This window comes from Hypanus sabinus, chromosome 12 (genome assembly GCF_030144855.1).
Source record: "Hypanus sabinus isolate sHypSab1 chromosome 12, sHypSab1.hap1, whole genome shotgun sequence".
NCBI lineage: Eukaryota > Metazoa > Chordata > Chondrichthyes > Myliobatiformes > Dasyatidae > Hypanus > Hypanus sabinus.
The window spans coordinates 40608115-40627120 of record NC_082717.1 but is presented as its reverse complement, the minus strand read 5'-3'; the positions used below and the strand labels follow the sequence as shown (position 1 = coordinate 40627120).

General features: G+C 40.1%; 1 protein-coding gene across 11 annotated transcripts in view; it reads right to left on the bottom strand.

The window, feature by feature from the left end:
• The window catches only part of LOC132402804 (TNF receptor-associated factor 5-like), a 40636-nt gene extending 26329 nt beyond the window's left edge, over positions 1-14307 (bottom strand). Inside the window, exons 1-4 of one of the 11 annotated variants that reach the window (XM_059985804.1) lie at positions 14169-14279; positions 4249-4297; positions 1504-1572; positions 472-724 (exon numbers count right to left, since the gene is read on the bottom strand). In XM_059985804.1, coding sequence (XP_059841787.1) covers positions 472-701 — 230 coding nt within the window. In that variant the 5' untranslated portion in view covers positions 702-724; positions 1504-1572; positions 4249-4297; positions 14169-14279. Of the gene's footprint in view, positions 1-471; positions 725-1503; positions 1573-1708; positions 4190-4248; positions 4298-5861; positions 5985-12964; positions 13104-13921; positions 14057-14168 lie in introns of those variants that run through there. The other 10 variants (XM_059985805.1, XM_059985802.1, XM_059985809.1 and 7 more) reach the window with 10 other exon arrangements.
• Positions 14308-19006: the final 4699 nt, after the last annotated feature.

Below are 19006 nucleotides of genomic sequence, written 5' to 3'. Positions count from 1 at the left end.
TTCTATTTTTATTTGGAGACCGTCAACTTCTCTGTCTTGTTGAGTTTCAGTACCCCACCATATTTCTGAAGTGCATTGTAGAAAGGCTTGCGAGGTCAGGAGATCAGCATCACTGTGGGATATTCAGCCTCTGATCTGCTCCTGAAGTCACAATATTTATTGACAGGTCCAGTAAAGTTGTTTGAACCCCTCCCCTCAGGTGATTGTTAGAGGTCAACATTATGTCAAGGATAAATGACTGGACCCTCTCCTATTGAAGATGATCACTAACTAGCACTTGTGCAGTGGAAATACCAACCTACTAACTTGTACATGAATTTTACTCAGCGTGGAAGCAGTGATGGTGCACTACTTCATTTTTGAGGGGATTGTGAAAAGAATGGAATATTATGCATTCATCAGCAAATTGCAGTACCGATGTGGAAATTCAGCTAAGTGGAAATGGATATCAATGATGATGTTAATACTTACATTAAATCTGCAATACAGTTTTCACAAAATCGATGCCCACATCCAGTCTGGTAAGGATTACATAGAACAAAGGAGCAAGTGACACATTTGTACCGATCTTCTAGTGGTTCCACAAATTGAAGATTTAATCCATCCTGATGAGGGTCAAACCCTAAAGACAGTGATGTGTTGGAACTATCTTGACGAATAAACACACTTGATCTGACACCAGGAATTTCTTTGGAGGCCATCAGCGTTCTGTTGCTCAACAAACCTAAAGAGTGTTTAAAAGATTATTAATAGAATGTAAATACAACCTAAGATTGATTCAATAACTGTTAAAGTTTTGTTGTCAGGAATGTCTCAGGAATGTTGCAAGGAAATCTCACAATTCCCAAGAATTAAAAGTTACACATTATGGAGGTTAATTTAACATGATTCTATGGAGGAGCCTCCATTCATACATACATCGTTAAACTGTAAGTAGTATCAATCCATTTCAAATCTGCTATTTACATAACATTGGGACAAAACTCCTAAAAGGGCTAAATGGTTTAATTTATGCAATAAATTAATATGTAATATGTTCAACAAGTTTCTTCCGATGTCCTAACAAGTTCTGTACACACACTGGAAAACTCCTTCATGAAAGCCATTTAGAACAGTTTGATTCATCTCAATGAAGGTATAAATTGATCTATTATAAGAGTTTTTCTTGTTCCTGGGTTAGGGAAGTGTGAAGTTCCCAATGTGTTAGACTTCAGCTGGAAATTTCCTTCGAGCTCCTCCCCTCTCTACATCAGTAACTTCACTCATTAACTGAAGTATGTTTCAACTGAACAGTGCCTGTCCATTATCTTAAAAACCACATCCAGCATCTCTCCCAGTCTTTACAATTTAAAATAAATTTCATTCTGCCATTCACAACAAACAAACTTTCAGGTTGCCAGCCACTCCAAGAATATTCACTGCACATAGTCTTTCAAAAAAGTTTCCAAATAAAACCCCTGGCACTAATTGTAACAGTTTTGTAAAGATCCAGAGGTTACTTACAGCACTCTTTCACCTTGTCAAATCCCTAAAACGACATCTGCCAGTAACTCTACCCAGAAATCTGAAAGGCTGAATAAGTATTATTAGTTCAAGTGAGGAGAGGAGAGCAAGTACATTTTCATTTAATGGTAACTATCATTGCATTATTAGAACTTTTCCATTTTCTTGATTTTAAAACTCTCACACAAAATAGCAAGTGGCCTACCTAGGATTTTATTTACTTAAAATGCTTCTCCTTGATTCTGTTGAGATCAAAAATCACTACTTCTTGGATCATCAATGTTGTTTCAGAAAATGCAACTGGGCTCTTCTGGACATCAGTCACACTTGCACCCTGCTGTATTAGTCACATCAGGAATACATGGGATGAATGGTCCTTCCGATCTGCTGCAAGGGAATGAGGACCTTACTGTCCTGGGGGCACCCTGGGCAATATAGAGCAAGAAGCCTGCCAAATAGGTTAGTTACCAACTTTCATCCATCAGAACTATCAGTTTAGATGGAAATTGTGGTCGGCATGGAATAGTTGTTCTGAAGAGCCTGTTTCTATTTCTATAACTCTAGGCCTACTTCTACAGAGCAGCCTCCTTACCTTCTGCCTCCCTCTCCCGAACTACCACCTGTTATTTTCACTCCCAATTCCACGATTCAGCAACCACACAAATTTCAGACCCTAATCATCACCAATCACATCGTCTCCCTCTACCACCATCAATCCTAATCTCTGCAACAGGAATACCAATTTCTCATCTGTTCCATCACTCCCCCACAATCCCACATACAAAATGTCAAACCCAATCCCAATCTCCACATTTCATTCAAACTGTATGTCTCCATTATACCGCCCACTCCCAAACACAACAAGGACCCAAATCAATTTATACAAATCTGAAATGAAATACAACTACTCAGCACAAGTTAATGCTCCCAGTCAGTGATCTCGTAAATTCAGATGTTTCCCCAACTTGCTGGATATTTTCAGCTTCCATTACAGACCTTGGCCCCATCCTCCAAAAGATGCACTGTGCAGCCTATTTTTGATGTTGAAATATGCAGCATTCTATCAGTTGGCCTTGGGTGTGTGAAGATTTCAGAATTACCAGTGAATGAAACAGTCCTCATCACCCTGCTGCTGGGCTCATGTAGCATACTAGTATTTAAGAGAGCCAGAAAGAAAAATATTGAAGTAGTAAAATGGATTCAACAGTGGCTGGATGGGAGATGCCAGAGAGTAGTGGTGGAAAACTGTCAGGATGAGGCCGGTGACTAGTTGTGTGCCTCAGGGATCTGTACTGGGTCCAATGTTGTTTGTCATATACATTAATGATCTGGATGATGGGGTGGTAAATTGGATTAGTAAGTATGCAGATGATACTAAGATAGGTGGCGTTGTGGATAATGAAGTAGGTTTTCAAAGCTGGCAGAGAGATTTAGGCCAGTTAGAAGAGTGGGCTGAAAGATGGCAGATAGAGTTTAATGCTGATAAGTGTGAGGTGCTACATTTTGGTAGGGCTAATCAAAATAGGACATACATGGTAAATGGTAGGGCATTGAAGAATGCAGTAGAACAGAGTGATCTAGTAATAATGGTGCATAGTTCCCTGAAGGTGGAATCTCATGTGGATAGGGTGGTGAAGAAAGCTGTTGGTATGCTGGCCTTTATAAATCAGAGCATTGAGTATAGGAGTTGGGATGTAATGTTAAAATTGTACAAGGCATTGGTAAGGCCGAATTTGGAGTATTGTGTACAGTTCTGGTCACCGAATTACAGGAAAGATGTCAACAAAATAGAGAGAGTACAGAAAAGATTTACTAGAATGTTACCTGGGTTTCAGCACCTAAGTTACAGAGAAAGGTTGAACAAGTTAGGTCTTAATTCTTTGGAGTGTAGAAGGTTGAGGGGGGACTTGATAGAGGTATTTAAAATTATGAGGGGGGATAGATAGAGTTGACGTGGATAGGTTTTTTCCATTGATTGTAGGGGAGATTCAAACAAGAGGACATGAGTTAAGAGTTAGGGGGCAAAAGTTTAGGGGTAACATGAGGGGGAATTTCTTTATTCAGAGTGGTAGCTGTGTGGAACCAGCTTCCAGTAGAAGTGGTAGAGGCAGGTTCAGCATTATCATTTAAATTAAAATTGGATAGATATATGGACAGGAAAGGAATGGAGGGTTATGGGCTGAGTGCAGGTCGGTAGGACTAGGTGAGAGTAAGCGTTCGGCACGGACTAGAAGGGCCGAGATGGCCTGTTTCCACGCTGTAATTGTTATATGGTTATACAAGAACTTCAGTTAAGATGAAGATGATGGATGAGGGAAGGACAGTGGACGTTGTACACATGGAATTTAGTAAAGCATTTGAAACATTCCTAATGTTAGGGGTAATACAAGGGGGAACTGCTTTACTCAGAGAGTAAAGTTTAAATTTAATCTTTTTTTCTTTTCTGTGCTTCTGTTTTACATTTTTGTATTAAAGCCAACTTGGTATTCCCCTTTTTTAGTACCACTTAAAGCAGGGTTTCCCAACCTTGTTTATGCCATGGACCAATACCATTAAGCAAGGGGTCCCTGTGTCCTGGATTGGGAATCCCTGACTTGAAGGGAAAATGACAGACAAGTTAAATTATGAATTGTGTATTTCAGCATTTAGGAATCTAATTCAGTATCCCCTTGCACTTACTGGTATACTTCACAATAAACACAAATTAACCATCCCTTTCCTTCAATTTAAACCTATGGTACCCACCTGTACTTTGCTATAACCTCTATTGCACACAGTTGTTTCCTCGGCCATTCTATGTATCAAGAACATAAAATTAGCACATTTGGTAAGAACTGAAATACAAAAATGAGGTAAAAACATAGCAGGTATGTTGGTATTTCTAAAGAAAAAAATAGCAATAGTAACTTTGGGAGGGAAACTTTCATCAACTCACTTTTATGCTAAAATCAGACATTGTTTATGACCATGGGGTTAAGCCCAAAGATCAGATGTGGTCTCAGCATAGCCCATCTGGTTTAGGGAGATGGAACTACTGCTATAACATTATCATTAGCTATCGACATACATAGTAACGAATTAAGTAGTTGTATTTAATTTTTTCCCCATTTCTGATGGTTGCCAATGTCCACCACATGGCTATTGGGATGCTGCAATGGACTTCGATACCATTAGGTTAGCTTTGACTTGTACCATTCCTAATAACCACCCAGTGACTCACTGGTAGAAGAATGCATGTGTGTGTGTGGGGGGGGGGGGGGGTGGAGGGTGATTTGGCATTAACAACGGTTGCTCCTGTGATGAAACGTTTTCTTTGTGGTTCATCATTAAAACTTAAGTTTCTTCATTATGAATTTTAAGTTATCAGTCTCAGTGGACGGGGTGGCCCGTAAATCCAGACAGAGATAAATTGATGTGTCCTGGGACATTCTGTATATTACCATAACCCGCTGGACGTCCATTACCTATTTGTCTAAAACCGTACCCAAGTCCCGGCCTCCCTTCTCCCACCCAGGTTTACGATGCAGATCACGACGGGATTATGTGGTTAACCTTTTCAAATAGTTTTCACTGAAAGAATTGTGCCCGAAACCAGTGTAATACTGCAAAAGCTACTTTAAAAAGATACCAATCTACAGATCTTTAAAAGAAAAAGTGACGGCTGTTCACATTTCCTCTATGTATTTTTCCTTAATATCATTTCCAATAGTTAATCATTTATTTTTCCCTAAATAAGTGCCCAAGTCCCGAAAATCACTATTTTCAGACTTTAACTCAGGGGGAAAAAACGCTTCCTTGTTTCTCCCCTCCACCCCGCAATGGAAAGATGTGTTTATTTTGAAAGTCAACGTGTACTGCAATTGGCCAAAGCCCACGTGAGGGCTGGGTAGGAAGCGCATACACGCTCGCCAGCAGTCGGGGGCCGACTGCATGAAATGATCGGAAATCCCCGTGCTCTCCGCCCAATCCCAGGAAGCCGCAGCGTCACCACATCCGCAGCACTGTCAGCAAAAAACTCAATCCAAGCAGCGACGAGTACGGTCGCAGCATGAAGGCCACCTATCAAACTCTGCTACAGCTCAGATTGCTGGAAAACCCAATTCACCTAGTTGTCAACGCCAGCCAAAACAGCAGGAAGGAGTCAAGAACACTTCACGCTTACAGCGTTTATATTACAGAGGTTGCAGATTATTATTGGCTACTACTTGGAACGTAGCAGGTTTCAACCAGACTGAAAATAAAAACAAAAATACAGGTTTATCTAAATTCCCGTAATTCAATAAAGTGTTCTTCAGAAACACTGGAAGATATTCCAGAGCATTTTCTTGAATAGAATATTTACTGAGAAAAGTTGTCACCGTTAAATTGTATGTGGCATTCACAACGCTCAAGTTATCCATGACTCCTGTTTAGGTAGTTTGTGTAGAGTACTGATGATGAAAATGGCAAGCTGTTGTTGCCGCAACAAGCAGTGATCAATTCTGAAAGAGTAAGAGCGAGCTTTACTGCACAGAAATGAACTTGCGAAGTAATACTGGGACCAACGATTCCAGTAAAAAGCATGATAAAATAATTAATGTTCGCTCTCTTTTTACTCAGCAAACCTCATAGTAATTACCAAATTGCAGTGCAATGTGGAATCTATAATTACGGTATTGCCGTTCGGATTTAATCCTTTCTCCAAAGTATACGGTGCTCTTTGCAACTTCCTCCAGAGGAGTGGGGGGGGGGAGGGGGAAAGAGGGGTGGATCATTTGAATTTATGGTATTGGCCAGTTGCAGAGAGAGTTAATATGTGTGTGAGAGAGAGTTCATCAGAAATATTCCAAATCTGGATATTAAAATGTAAACATCTATTTTACAGAAGTTAATGATTTTTGTTTCTTCCTTAATATTGCCAAATTCTAGTTTTTTAGTGTTTCAGAAATATAATTTTCCTTCTAGTTTACTGTGTATGAGAATTCTACTGATACCAGCATTAAATGCCGGAAAATTGGAAATTCTCACCAAAGCAACAACTAAATCTGAGTGGGGAATGTGACAGGTCAATTCTGAGCATTATTGCTTTGCAACTGATTGCAAATCTTCTGCCTTATTCTGACACCATCTACTGCTGCATGGTCATAAAGAGGAGATTATGTTAGTAGCACCATCAAGTCTTACTCATTTACTTGCAATTCGTTTGCCTGGAATAATAGACCGTGCTATGATAAAATCCAGAGTTGTGGGTACATCATTTTTAAAATTTCTATTTTGATAATTTATTAGCAAAACAAATTAATATTGATAATAAATAGGCATAAATATATGTATTTAGATTATAATTTTAAATCTTAAATCTTATATCTTGATGAATTAGAGTATTATTGTAAAACCTGTGAACATTGTGTTCAACTTCCTGTGGGTTTATAAGCAAACAACTTTATTTTAAAGCTAATAGTGCTACAGCAGAGTTGCAAACATCCCAACTCCAAGCTTATAGACTGCAAGAAATACAGAAACTCTGCTGAGTTCCTCCAGCATTTTGCTTGTGCTGCTTGGGTTTTCAGCATCTCCAGCTTTTCTCTTGTTTGTCAAGGATGAGACCTCCTTTTCCCAAAAAATATTGAAGGCTTACTGAAGGGCAGTTTTGTCTACTTAAGTTACGGGTTACATTGTTTTATGTTAGGGTGAAGTTACAAACATGTACAGTATCATAATTTGTCTCATAACCTAATGTACATACATTTCAGAAATAAAGCAGCTTTTTTTTCTACATTCGAGTCTTGCAATTTTGATGCTATCTTTCTAAAATATCCCATTAAGTTATTTTTGAAAGATATTTAGTTAGGGACAGAGAGAGTTATTTGAATATGTAAATGCTACTGAGTCATCTTGATAAAGAATGCATTGTGTGAATTGTGCATAAACAAGATGGGTTGCATATGATAGGTGCCTTTGCAGAGGTTGTTCGGGGGTGGTGCAAGACCAAATCACATTTCTCATGCACCACAGGAGCACTCCAACTCATAAGGGATGCATAGGTTAATTCAATAAGCAGTTTTAGCTACCTTGATCAGTTTTCTGTTGCCTATGGAATTGAATAAAGCCTCTGTGGTGCCAGCTCCAACTAATCTCCATATTAAATTTGTAAAATCCATACTAATTCCTGGCATGAAATTAAGGTAACTTTTGCTGGTATTAACAAATGAGTAAGGCTACCAATCTTTATCTTGCCTCACTAACACGAGATGAAGGAAAAGCAAACAAATTCAGTTAAATCCAAAGTTAAACTTTCAAGTCTTGGATTGCCTTCAATGTAACAAAATCAAAAGTGCCACATCAGGAATACAATCAGACAACATTTGACACTTTTTAAAGTTAGATTGATGCATCCACTTGGTTGCCACACTTTGGGAAATACGTGATTTACCAGAATGATTCCAGTGCTCATCCAGCTGAGCATGAAGAAGCTGGAGTTGTTCTTAGAACCAAGGAGTTGCTGGGAAATTTGATAGCAGTATATGATATTACGATAGGTATATACCACGGATCAAAAGCTGTTCCAATTAAGTTGCTGGCATAAGTACTAGAGGCAATATATTTTAGGTCTGAAGGGAAAGAATGTTGAGTAGTGTTCTTAATCAATGAAGATATCACAGTATAGTGCAGATATAGTGGATACTAATGTAAAATCAATCTGGGTGGAAATACTGAGTAACTGGGGAAAGGATACATGGATGGGAGTAATCCACAGGCGTCCAAATTGTGGTTTATCAATAGGCCAAAGTATAAATGGGGAACTATCAAGTACATGCATGAAGGGAACTAGAGAGACCTTAGTCTACATCCAGTGGCCATCTTATTAGGTACATTATTGGCCACATGAGTGGAACCCAGTATGTTTTCTTCCACTGCTGTGGCCCATCCACTTCAAGGTTCAAGAGATACTCTTCTGCACACCACTTTTGTAACTCATGATTACCTTAGTTACTGTCGCCTTCTTCTCAGCTTGAACCAATCTGGCCATTCTCCTCTAAACTCTATTAATAACAAGCCATTTTCACCCACAGAATCGCTGTTCATTATTTTTTGGGGTGTTTTTTTTTTGCACCATTCTCTGTAAACTCGAGAGAAACTTACTATTCTCCGTTTTACCACCCTCTAACCCCTCTTGGTACAGGGCCGGTAAAAACATCTCAGCTAAATCAACGCTGGACTCATTTAAACTGGCGCCTGTCTCTGCCGCTTTTCTGGCCATGCTTCAAGTTACTGCGTAGGCGGGATTAACTTCAGAAACTATGGGCGGGTCCTCATTCCTGGTAGGCTTGCTATTCAGCTTCACTGCTGGGTACACATCCCCACCTGCTAGGTCTTTCCCGAGCAAGACATCTACTTCCGGGAATCAGCAGTTTCGGAGATACACAAACCACCTCATCTAGCACCAACAATCATTCCATGGTCAATCATTTCTTCCTCATTCTGAACAACAACTGAACCTCTTGATCATGTCTGCATGCTTTTATTCATTGAGTTGCTGCCATATGATTGGCTGATTAAATATTTGCGTTAATAAGCAGACATACCGGTGTATCTAATAAAGAAGCCACTGAGTGTATATATTGACTGATCAATCCAAATTGGGAAGAGTATCACATAAGAAGAAATTCTTGAGAGCAAGGAACATTTTAGAAATGGGCAGCAAAGGACTAAAAATTCAGAAGGAGGATACTAGTTTTTAGAGAAAAAACTTCTTCCCCCTTCCATTCCAGTCCTGATGAAGGGACTTGGCCCAAACCATCAATTCCTCCCCATGGATGCTGCCTGACCTGCCGAGTTCCTCCAGCATTTAGTTAGTGAGAATGGTCAGAGTGAACTCAATCAATTATTTTAAAAGGAAATTGAAAAGACAGGAAATAAACATGTGGGGAAGTGGGACTGACTGGATTGCTCTGGAGTTGGGATGTGGCTTCCTTCTATGCTGCCTTGATGCTATCACATATGAAACAGCTGGCAAAGAAGGAGTGGGTGTTGGCAAATAATTCATAACAATTCACTGAGCAAAATCAGTTAAGTCAGAAAACAGACTAAAGATAAAAACTACAGCAACTTATCCAGATAATAGCAGAGCAGCATCTTATAAAATGCAGTAAATGATTGATGGTTTATGATGAATTATGTGCAGATCAAACAACCTCAGTCACTCACTAAAGCGTCATCACTAGGTTTGACTGATGGGAGACTTGTCCAATTATCTTCACCCTGGCCAGCTCAAGAGCAACCAATAATTTAAGAACACCTGAAGGATAGAGGGAGGTTAAGGAGGGTTAAGGAGGATTTAAGCCCTAGAAACTGCTGGCTAAGGATCAATGGATGAACAGTTTATGTCACAACAAAATGTCACAGAATTTTTGTAAGTTTTCAGAACTGGAGGAAGCTGCAGAGATAAGAACAGGTGAGTCGGAGCAGGATCTGAAAGCAATGATGAGGAATTTAAATTTGTTTAATAGGCAAACTAAAATCCATCACTGATTACAAGGTGATTGAGAAGTTCATCAAAAAATTCAAAAGACAATATAGAGACAAAAATCTACCTTGTTATGACCTTGCACCTTATTGTCTACCTGCAATGCACTTTCTCTATAACTGTATCAGTTTATTCTGTAATCTTTTATTGTGAACTGTTGTACTGAATGGTCTGTATGGATGAAAAACAAGTTTTTCACTGTACCTCATTATGTGTGAGAATAATAAACCTTTTTACCAATACTGGGCAAATTCTATTGTGTTATTATGAATTGATAGAGCTGAATATCCATTTTTCTTATTTTTAATCATTTTATTTCTTCTTATTTTTGATTGCAATGAATTTCAAATTAGAAGTAAAACTGATTCCTTAATAAACTATGTTGACAAAAAGTTGGTTTTCCCATTGAAAGGGTGAAGATGTGACTGGGTACCCCAATCACTTTGGCATGTACATTCCCATAGTGTTGATTAATATATTAAAGGGAATTAACAACTGAAGTGACAATTGGACTCCTTAACATCTATGTACTGTAAGCATGGACATTTCATGAAAGATTAAGAGTAACCCCCATTTGTAACAACTAGACTTGGGTTGGCCTGATAGGAAATTCCCTCTCCTTCACTTAGGTCAGCTAAACCAGTAGGCATTAGAGAAACTGCCAGAAACAGTATTTTATTTGAACATGGAAGTACAGGAAATGGAGTTCTCTTCCCAAATTAGCATTGTGACTCTACTGGCCTTCACTCACACTTCCTTGATTATCTCCTTTCCTTAATGTGCAGCCAGCTATCTACCTGTAAATGATGATGCAATGGTTACAAGGACACAAGTTTGAGTTAATGCCTGAATTTACACACAAGCCAATTCCTAGGCCATTGCTTATTCAATGAAGATTGACTCACTGTGATATGATTTTGCTGTTTTAAATGTTTCACATGGCTTTTACTGTTTATAACTGGTAGGATTGAAAGATCTAATTCCAGATAATATTTGAGAATAGGTTTGTACACAACACTCTTAGATGATAACAAACTAAACATCAAATCTTTTTTCTTATAAACACAAGAAAGTCTGCAGATCTGGAAATTCAAAGCAACACACACAAAATGCTGGAGGAACTTTAGCAGGCTGGGCAGCATCTATGGAAAAGAATAAACAGTCAAAGTTTCAGGCCAGGAACCTTCTTCAGTCCAGCAGAGGGGTCTCAGCCTGAAAAGTCGACTGAATACTCTTTTCCATTGATCCATAACTGGTTTTGTTCCCAGCACTACCCTGAAAGCAAGTTCCAGGCACCAGCACTCCCTGGTTGGGGGAAAAAACTTACCCCACCCAACTGCTTTAAACATTCTAGATCTCACCAGAACACTGTCCACTAGTATTCCTGAGAATTATGCTATCCATGCATTTCATACTGTATTAACCTTTCACCACATCTGCCCTCAGCTCCAGTGCTCCAGAGAAAACGTTTCAAGTTAGTTCAATCTTTCCTTATAGTTAATACTCTCTGATCCAGTCAGCAACTGAGTGAACTTCTGCACCTTCTCCAAAGCCACAATGTCCTTCCTATAGTCACGCAATGACAGATGATCACCTGACTCAAAATGTGACCTCACCAAAGTTTTCTACAGCTGCAATATGACTTCTTGACACTTGTACCTAACACCCTCACAGATGAAAGCATGCTTTCTTTATCACTCTAATTGTGTGGCCTCTTTTACAGACTGCAAAATCCTTCTGAAAATTTTTGCTCCTAAGGGTCCTGGAACTTGCTTTCAGGGGTAGTGCTGGGAATAAAACCAATTATGGGAAATGAGAAGCATTTAGACAAGCACATGAGCATGCAGGGAATGGAGGGATATGGGTCATATGTAGTTGGATAAGTTTAGTTTTAATTTTACTTGATGGGCAGCACAGACATTGTGGGGCATCCTGTTCCTGTGCTGTACCTTTACATTATATCGAAGAATTGAGCACGTGAGGGTAAATTCTGGAAAAAAGTAAACATACCAGGATTAAACTCTATCTGACAATTCTTTGCTCACATTTCCAACTATCTGAATATCCCACTAAAATCTTGGGCAGCCTTCCTCACTATACACAACTCTACCAATTTTTGTGCCAACCACTGACTTACTAATCAGTCCATTTCAAGCTCTGATCCATGAGCAACGCGACCTCCAGTCAGAATGACATCCCTCCATCATGGCCCTCTGTCTTGTGAAGCCAAGCAATTGTGAACTCACTACCAAGTCGCCAATGATAGAGCATGCATCTTAATCTTCCAGATCAGATCTAGCAACAAATAATGCCCATTGGTAACGAATTATATCAGCTGCGCAGACTAACTGGACTAGCAGATCCATGATCTTGCTGAATAATTCACATTCAACAACGAACCTTGGGAGTAACAGTAAATTTTCCTGTGACCTAGTCTGCTCACTACTTCAGTTCACATCTTAACCGGTAGCTAATACAGGTTGAGCACCCTTATCCGAAATGCCTGGGGCCCCGAAGAGTTTTAGATTTTTGATTTTAAAATATACAATGAGATAGCTTAGGATGGTCATCCTTTCCAACTGTCAATTTATGTGCTGCTGGTAAGCAGTCTTTGCCTCACATCTGTTCATCACTAACAGTAAAAATACTACATGTCATTAATATAATGGATATATAACGTATGAAGGGTAAAAAAAAAGGCAGAACGGCGGCATCAGGGGAATGCCTGAATCAGCTGTGAAACTACACTAAACAGCAGCAGACTTTCAGTCTTCACTTACCATGATGCCGTGTTCTGATTAAAATGTTACAATATGTTTTATGTAAGGTATAAAACAATTAGCTTTGTTGACTTTTTCTGGCGCAAGAATTGCGCGATCAGCAAACGCTTTAAAAATTTGATGCTGTGCCATTTCTTAAATTTCTGCAACAAGCCTGCTGAATATTCACAATTACCTTCATTTGTCAGTTCATTTTGGTAGATGTTTGCTTGTTTCATGGTCAGCATACCGTTAAGCGGCATATGCTCACTGCGACGCTGACACTATTCGTTATGATCTTCCTATTTCGTTTTATGCAGCGTTTTTCTAATTGTCACCAGCTTCTGTTCATTACACACGAGGTTACTTTTCAGACCTGTCTGTCGCCTGGGAACATTCCCAGCGCCTTGTGGAATTTTCCATTCATGACGCCATGTCAGCGCTCAAAAAAATCAGATGTCGGAGGTTTTTGGATTTTGGAATTTCGGACGGGGGGGGGGGGTACTCAACCTGTATTATAGTGGGAAATAAACGGGCAAGCCCAATATACAAATCGACACCACCAATTGCAATCTCTAGATTTCTGATAAACATATTTCAATATAGTTTCCCTTCACTTAAAGCATTTTGGCAGACTCAAGTTATACAGTAAAAATGAATGTGTTAATTGTGATATCTGGAAATAGCATCGGTACTGTGATTACCAGTGTATAAGGAATTTTCTAGTGCCAATCACCAAAGCCACTTCAAGGTTAATGTAAATGGTGGGGGCGGGGGGGGGGGGTCAGCCAGTTCCACTAAACGGACAAAATGATGGCTTTGTCCGAGGTCAAAGTATAAGCTAATTTGCATAGAGCATTTCTATAATGAAAAAGAATTCACAATAAACATAGCATTGCTTGGAGAGTGCGATCCGCGCCATTTTAAAGGCGAATGAGATCCCCAAGAGCTGAGCTGTCCCCGAATTCCACTCCAGCAGTTTAAAAGCTTCAATGTGTAATAATTGTTCCATGTCTGGAACTAATAGGTTTCTCCTGAAATTCGCCAGTGAAATCGGGATGATGTTGTTCACATCAAGATCGGATCGCCAGCATTCAGCAGCAATCCACTTCTCACCATGATCCAACGGATCCCGGACCCGAGTCCCTCTTACCTTACGCATGCGGTCGAAACGGGCTCGGGCTGAACTCAGTACGCCGCCCAGCACTCCGAAGGCACGATCACACATTGTTTCAGGAAGTATCACATCCTCTTAACATTTAAAACGAAACTGACTGTAAAAGGAGAGACACGACCACGGTCTACCTCTAGATTTTGAGTTGGCTTTTTTTTACTTTCGCCATTTAACTGTACATAAAGCCACAGTATTACCATCTGTCAATAAATCATATTTGCATTACCGTCAAATGTTGCCATTATGGATCTTGACGCTGCATATTCAAATAAGCCACTATAAGCGTGTCTTGCTAATATTCCTTCCCTCCGTTAGGAGAGGCTCGCAAAGCAAGGCCACTAATGAAGAACACAAATGTAATCTGAATTAGGTGGTTTCCACTATTAATTTGCATGTGCATTTATAATAGAACCAAAGACTAAGAGCTGCTTCCGCTGTCCAATCACAAACTCACTCCGCCTGAAGGAGGTTCTTGCAGATTCTTATTTATATGGAGAACATAAAATACCACAGGAAACCAGTAACTATTTGCGTTTACAGAGCACTTAATGTGGAAAAGTAAATCCAAATGTACTTCATGGGATCATAGTAGAAACAATGGACGCCCGCCCAGCCAAAGAAGGAAAGATTAAAAAGAATCAATAGCTTGATTGGAGAGGTGGATCTCATGGAGGCTCCTTAGGAGAGAGACAATTTGCATATAGAGTAGGAGTTTTAAAATGTGGGGAATGGGTAGCTGAGGTTTCAGAATCAATTAATTTATATAAATTACATTACTGAAGGAATTGGCTGCAACACTTTTAACTTGTAAATGCACCTTACGCTGAATGTCAATCTTATGGAATATATGTTATTTGTGTAATGTTGTGTGTGAGTTATATATACTGGGTTGTGTGCCTTGATCTGGAGGGACATTGTTTTGTTTGGCTGTATACATGTATATAGCTAGCTGGTAGTGTGGCATCTTCACCTGACTTCAAGGCGAATGGTGCCAGGTTCAAATCCAGCCAGCTCCCTGCACGTCTTCCATCCGTTTTGGGTTGACCGTTGAGCTAGCAACTCGGCCTCGTAAAAACAGACAAAAATGCCGAAGAACCAACAAGGTTGCCTGCCTGACACACCTCAAGATGTGGTAAGGAACGATGACAACAATTGTGTATCAGGTGGAATGACAATAAATTTGAAGTTGAACCTGAATAACATTTGCTCGATGGCATGTTTGTAATAGTCTCGTTGCTGGAAATTTGAAACAAAATCATAAAGTTTTGGAAACACTCAGCAGGTCAGAAAAAAGAATGACGTTTGACCTTTAATATTAACTTCTTTTCTATTTCCATCTGGTTCCAGCATTTTTTGTTTTTGATTATCACAGTGAGGAGTTCTGTGTGAAGCTTCCTTTTTCCTTCTGTCATGTTCCTGGTATTCGCCTTTCAATTTTATTCCAGTTCAGCTCATCTGAGTTTTGTTATTTTGTTCCTTTATTTGAAATAGAAGTGACTATGTGGGCAGAGCAATTTTTATACTTCCTGGTCCCACTTTACTGAGAGCAACTACTGCAGAAAACACAGTGAGGATAGGGTGCTGAGACGAGGTTATTGTAAAGCGGGAACAGAATGAACAAGGCGTGCCACTGGTGTAGAGGGCCATAATATAATGGGAAACAAGAGGAAAAGTGTAAGTTTATGCAATCATGCACCTGCATCTCAGTCCTTGGCAATCCTGTGTGGAAGCAAAACAAAGGTAGGAAGGTGATCAGGAGAAGGAATATATTGTGACTATGTGGTCCAGGAAGTGACTGTGTGAGACAACAGGCAGCATTGAGGACACAGAAGAGAACCATAGGAATGCGGTTAATGCACTATCACTGTTAGACTGCATTCATTACATTCATTGGTATTGTTGCTTGTAAGGCAAACAAATAACATGTAGATTTTATCATTTTCTGAGAAAAGAATAGAACTTTATTGTCTTTGCTCAAGACAATGAGATTATAGTGCTACTCTAGTCCATGCAAAAGATATTTGTAATGCATACAGTATAGCTTAAATTTTAAAAAATCCCATATTTACATGTAATATGTGACTTTGATAGTTCATAAAACTCAAAGGCCATTTGTAAGCTAGAGTGTAGCACAACAATCCTTGGGAAGAAGCTGTTTTTCAGTCTAAGATATTTCTGTATCTACTACCACTTGGCAGGAGATTGAAAAGACAGTGTCTGGGATGCAATGGGTCTTTAATGATGTTATGAGCAAGCATTAGACATTGAGAGTTGTAGATAGTCTCCAAGTTCGGTAGTAGAGTCCCAGTGATTTGTTGAGCCACCCTAATCACCAGTTGGAGTGCTTTGTGATCTGACTTGCTGCAGTTAGAGTACCATACTATCATTTTGTATACTATCATCCATCATTTTGCATACTATCATCCATCAAACATTGATAAAAGTTGGCCAGCAATTTCTGAGGCAGATTAACTCTCCTTAAGCACTTCAGGTAGTATAGTTGACGTTGTGCCCTCCCTATGATCGAGGTTGTGTTGACGGACCGAGAGAGCTCCTTGGTGATGTTCATCCCCAAAATCTTGTAACTGGAGACCCTCTCTGCTACTTCACCATTTATAATAGTAGGGCTTGTTTGGGACCTCTTGCCTTCCTGAAGTCAATTATTATTTCTTTTGTCTTCTTGACATTGAGTGATAGATTGGGGTTCCTGCACCAATCAGACAGTTTCAGCACAAACAAGGGAAAATCTGCAGATGCTGGAATTCCAAGCAACACACACAAGATGCTGGAGGAACTCAGCCGGTCAGGCAGCATCTGTGCAAAAGAGTAGTCGACATTTTAGGCCGAGACCCTTCAGCAGGACTGCTGAGTTACTCCAGCATTTTGTGGGATAGTTTCAGCACTTCCTCACTACATGCAGATTCATTATTGTTTGTGATTAGCCCAATCCCAGTTGTGCCATCTGCAAATTTGATGAATGAGTTTGTAGCATGAGCAGAAATGCAATTACAGGCAGAGGGAGTAGAGAAGTGGGCTCAGTACGCATCCCTACAGGGCACTGGTGGTCAGAGTTATGGGGATTGATGTGTTTCACATTCTGGGTACGATTAGTGAGGAAGGCTAAGATCCAATTACAGGTTGATATGCTAAGACCTAGATTGTGGAGCTTGACAGTCAGCTTGTTCGGTAGTATGATGTTGAATGCTAAGCTGCAATCAATTAAAAGCATCTGTGCGTAGGATCTCAACCAATGGTAGATCTATATATTAAAGATCATACCACCTCATACTCTACTCTTAAAGGTACAATAATGCCATGGAGCATATCAGATATTGGCAAGCTATTAACATTTGTTAAAAAGCATAGACAACAAAGATCTTCAACATGCCACTGAAAAAGCCAGAATCTCTTTGTTGAGATAAACCTGAAGAATTAACTCTTCTTTCTCCATAGGTGCTGCCCGAACTGTTGAATATTCCCAACTTTCTGTTTTCAATTGTCTGTAGTTTTATTTTGCTTTTTCAGAAGCTTTGCCGAGAGTGAGTCACACCTGAATTATTAAACTTTTTGAACCAATCATTAATAAGGAATAACAGCAATGATTGTGATAATAAGCAATCACTAATAAGAAGACTGGCATCTGTAGTTGTTATTTGTATGGATAAAGAACCCAAGTGATAAGAAGACTTACTGACTGGGAGACCACAGTCAGTCCAGATTTGGAGCAGCATCTCCAACACCATCATACTGAGCATGGGGACCCCAGGGCTGTGTGCTCAGTCCACTGCTGTTCACTCTGCTGATCCACGACTGTGCTGCAACACACAACTCGAACCACATCATCAAGTTCGCCGATGACACGACCATGGTGGGTCTCATCAGTAAGAACGATGTGTCAGCCTAAAGAGAGGAGGAGCAGCAGCTAACGGACTGGTGCAGCCAACCTGTCTCTGAATGTGAACAAAACAAAAGAGATGCTTGTTGACTTCAGGAGGGCACGGAGCAACCACTCCCCGCTGTACATCGACGGCTCCTCGGTAAAGATCGTTAAGAGCACCAAATTTCTTGGTGTTCACCTGATGGAGAATCTCACCTGGTCCTTCAACACCAGCTCCATAGCAAAGAAAGCCCAGCAGCATCACTACTTTCTGCAAAGGCTGAGGAAAGTCCATCTCCCAACCCCCCCTCCCCCATCCTCATCACATTCTACAGGGGTTGTATTGAGAGCATCCTGAGCAGCTGCATCACTGCCTGGTTCAGAAATTGCACCATCTCGGATTGCAAGACCCTGCAGCGGATAGTGAGGTCAGCTGAGAAGATCATCGGGCTCTCTCTTCCCGCTATCACGGACATTTACACTACATGCTGCATCCACAAAGCAAACAGCATTATGAAGGACTCCACGCAAATTAATCTCCCTCCTGCCATCTGGGAAAAGGCACCGAAGCATTCAGGCTCTCACGGCCAGATTATGTAACAGTTTCTTCCCCCAAGCTATCAGACTCAATATCCAGAGCCTGGATCAACACCTTACTGCCCTATTGTCTTGTTTATTATTTATTGTAATGCCTGCACTGTTTTGTGCACTTTATGCAGTCCTGGGTAGGTCTGTGGTCTAATGTAGTTTTTTTTTTCCATTTTTTACATAGTTCAGTCTAGTTTTTGTACTGTGTCATGTAACACCATGGTCCTGAAAAATGTCTCATTTTTACTATGTACTGTACATAGCAGTTGTGGTCGAAATGACAATAAAAGTGACTTGACTTGACAAGCTGCAGAGGGTTGTAAATTTAGTCAGCTCCATCTTCGGTACTAGCCTACAAAGTACCCAGGACATCTTCAGGGAGCAGTGTCTCAGAATGACAGCATCCATTATTAAGGACATCCAGCACCCAGGGCATGCCCTTTTCTCACTGTTACCATCAGGTAGGAGGTACAGAAGCCTAAGGGCACACACTCAGTGATTCAGGAACAGCTTTTTCCCCTCTGCCATCTGATTCCTAAATGAACATTGAACCCTTAGACACTATCTCACTTTTTAAAGATATACAGTATTTCTGTTTT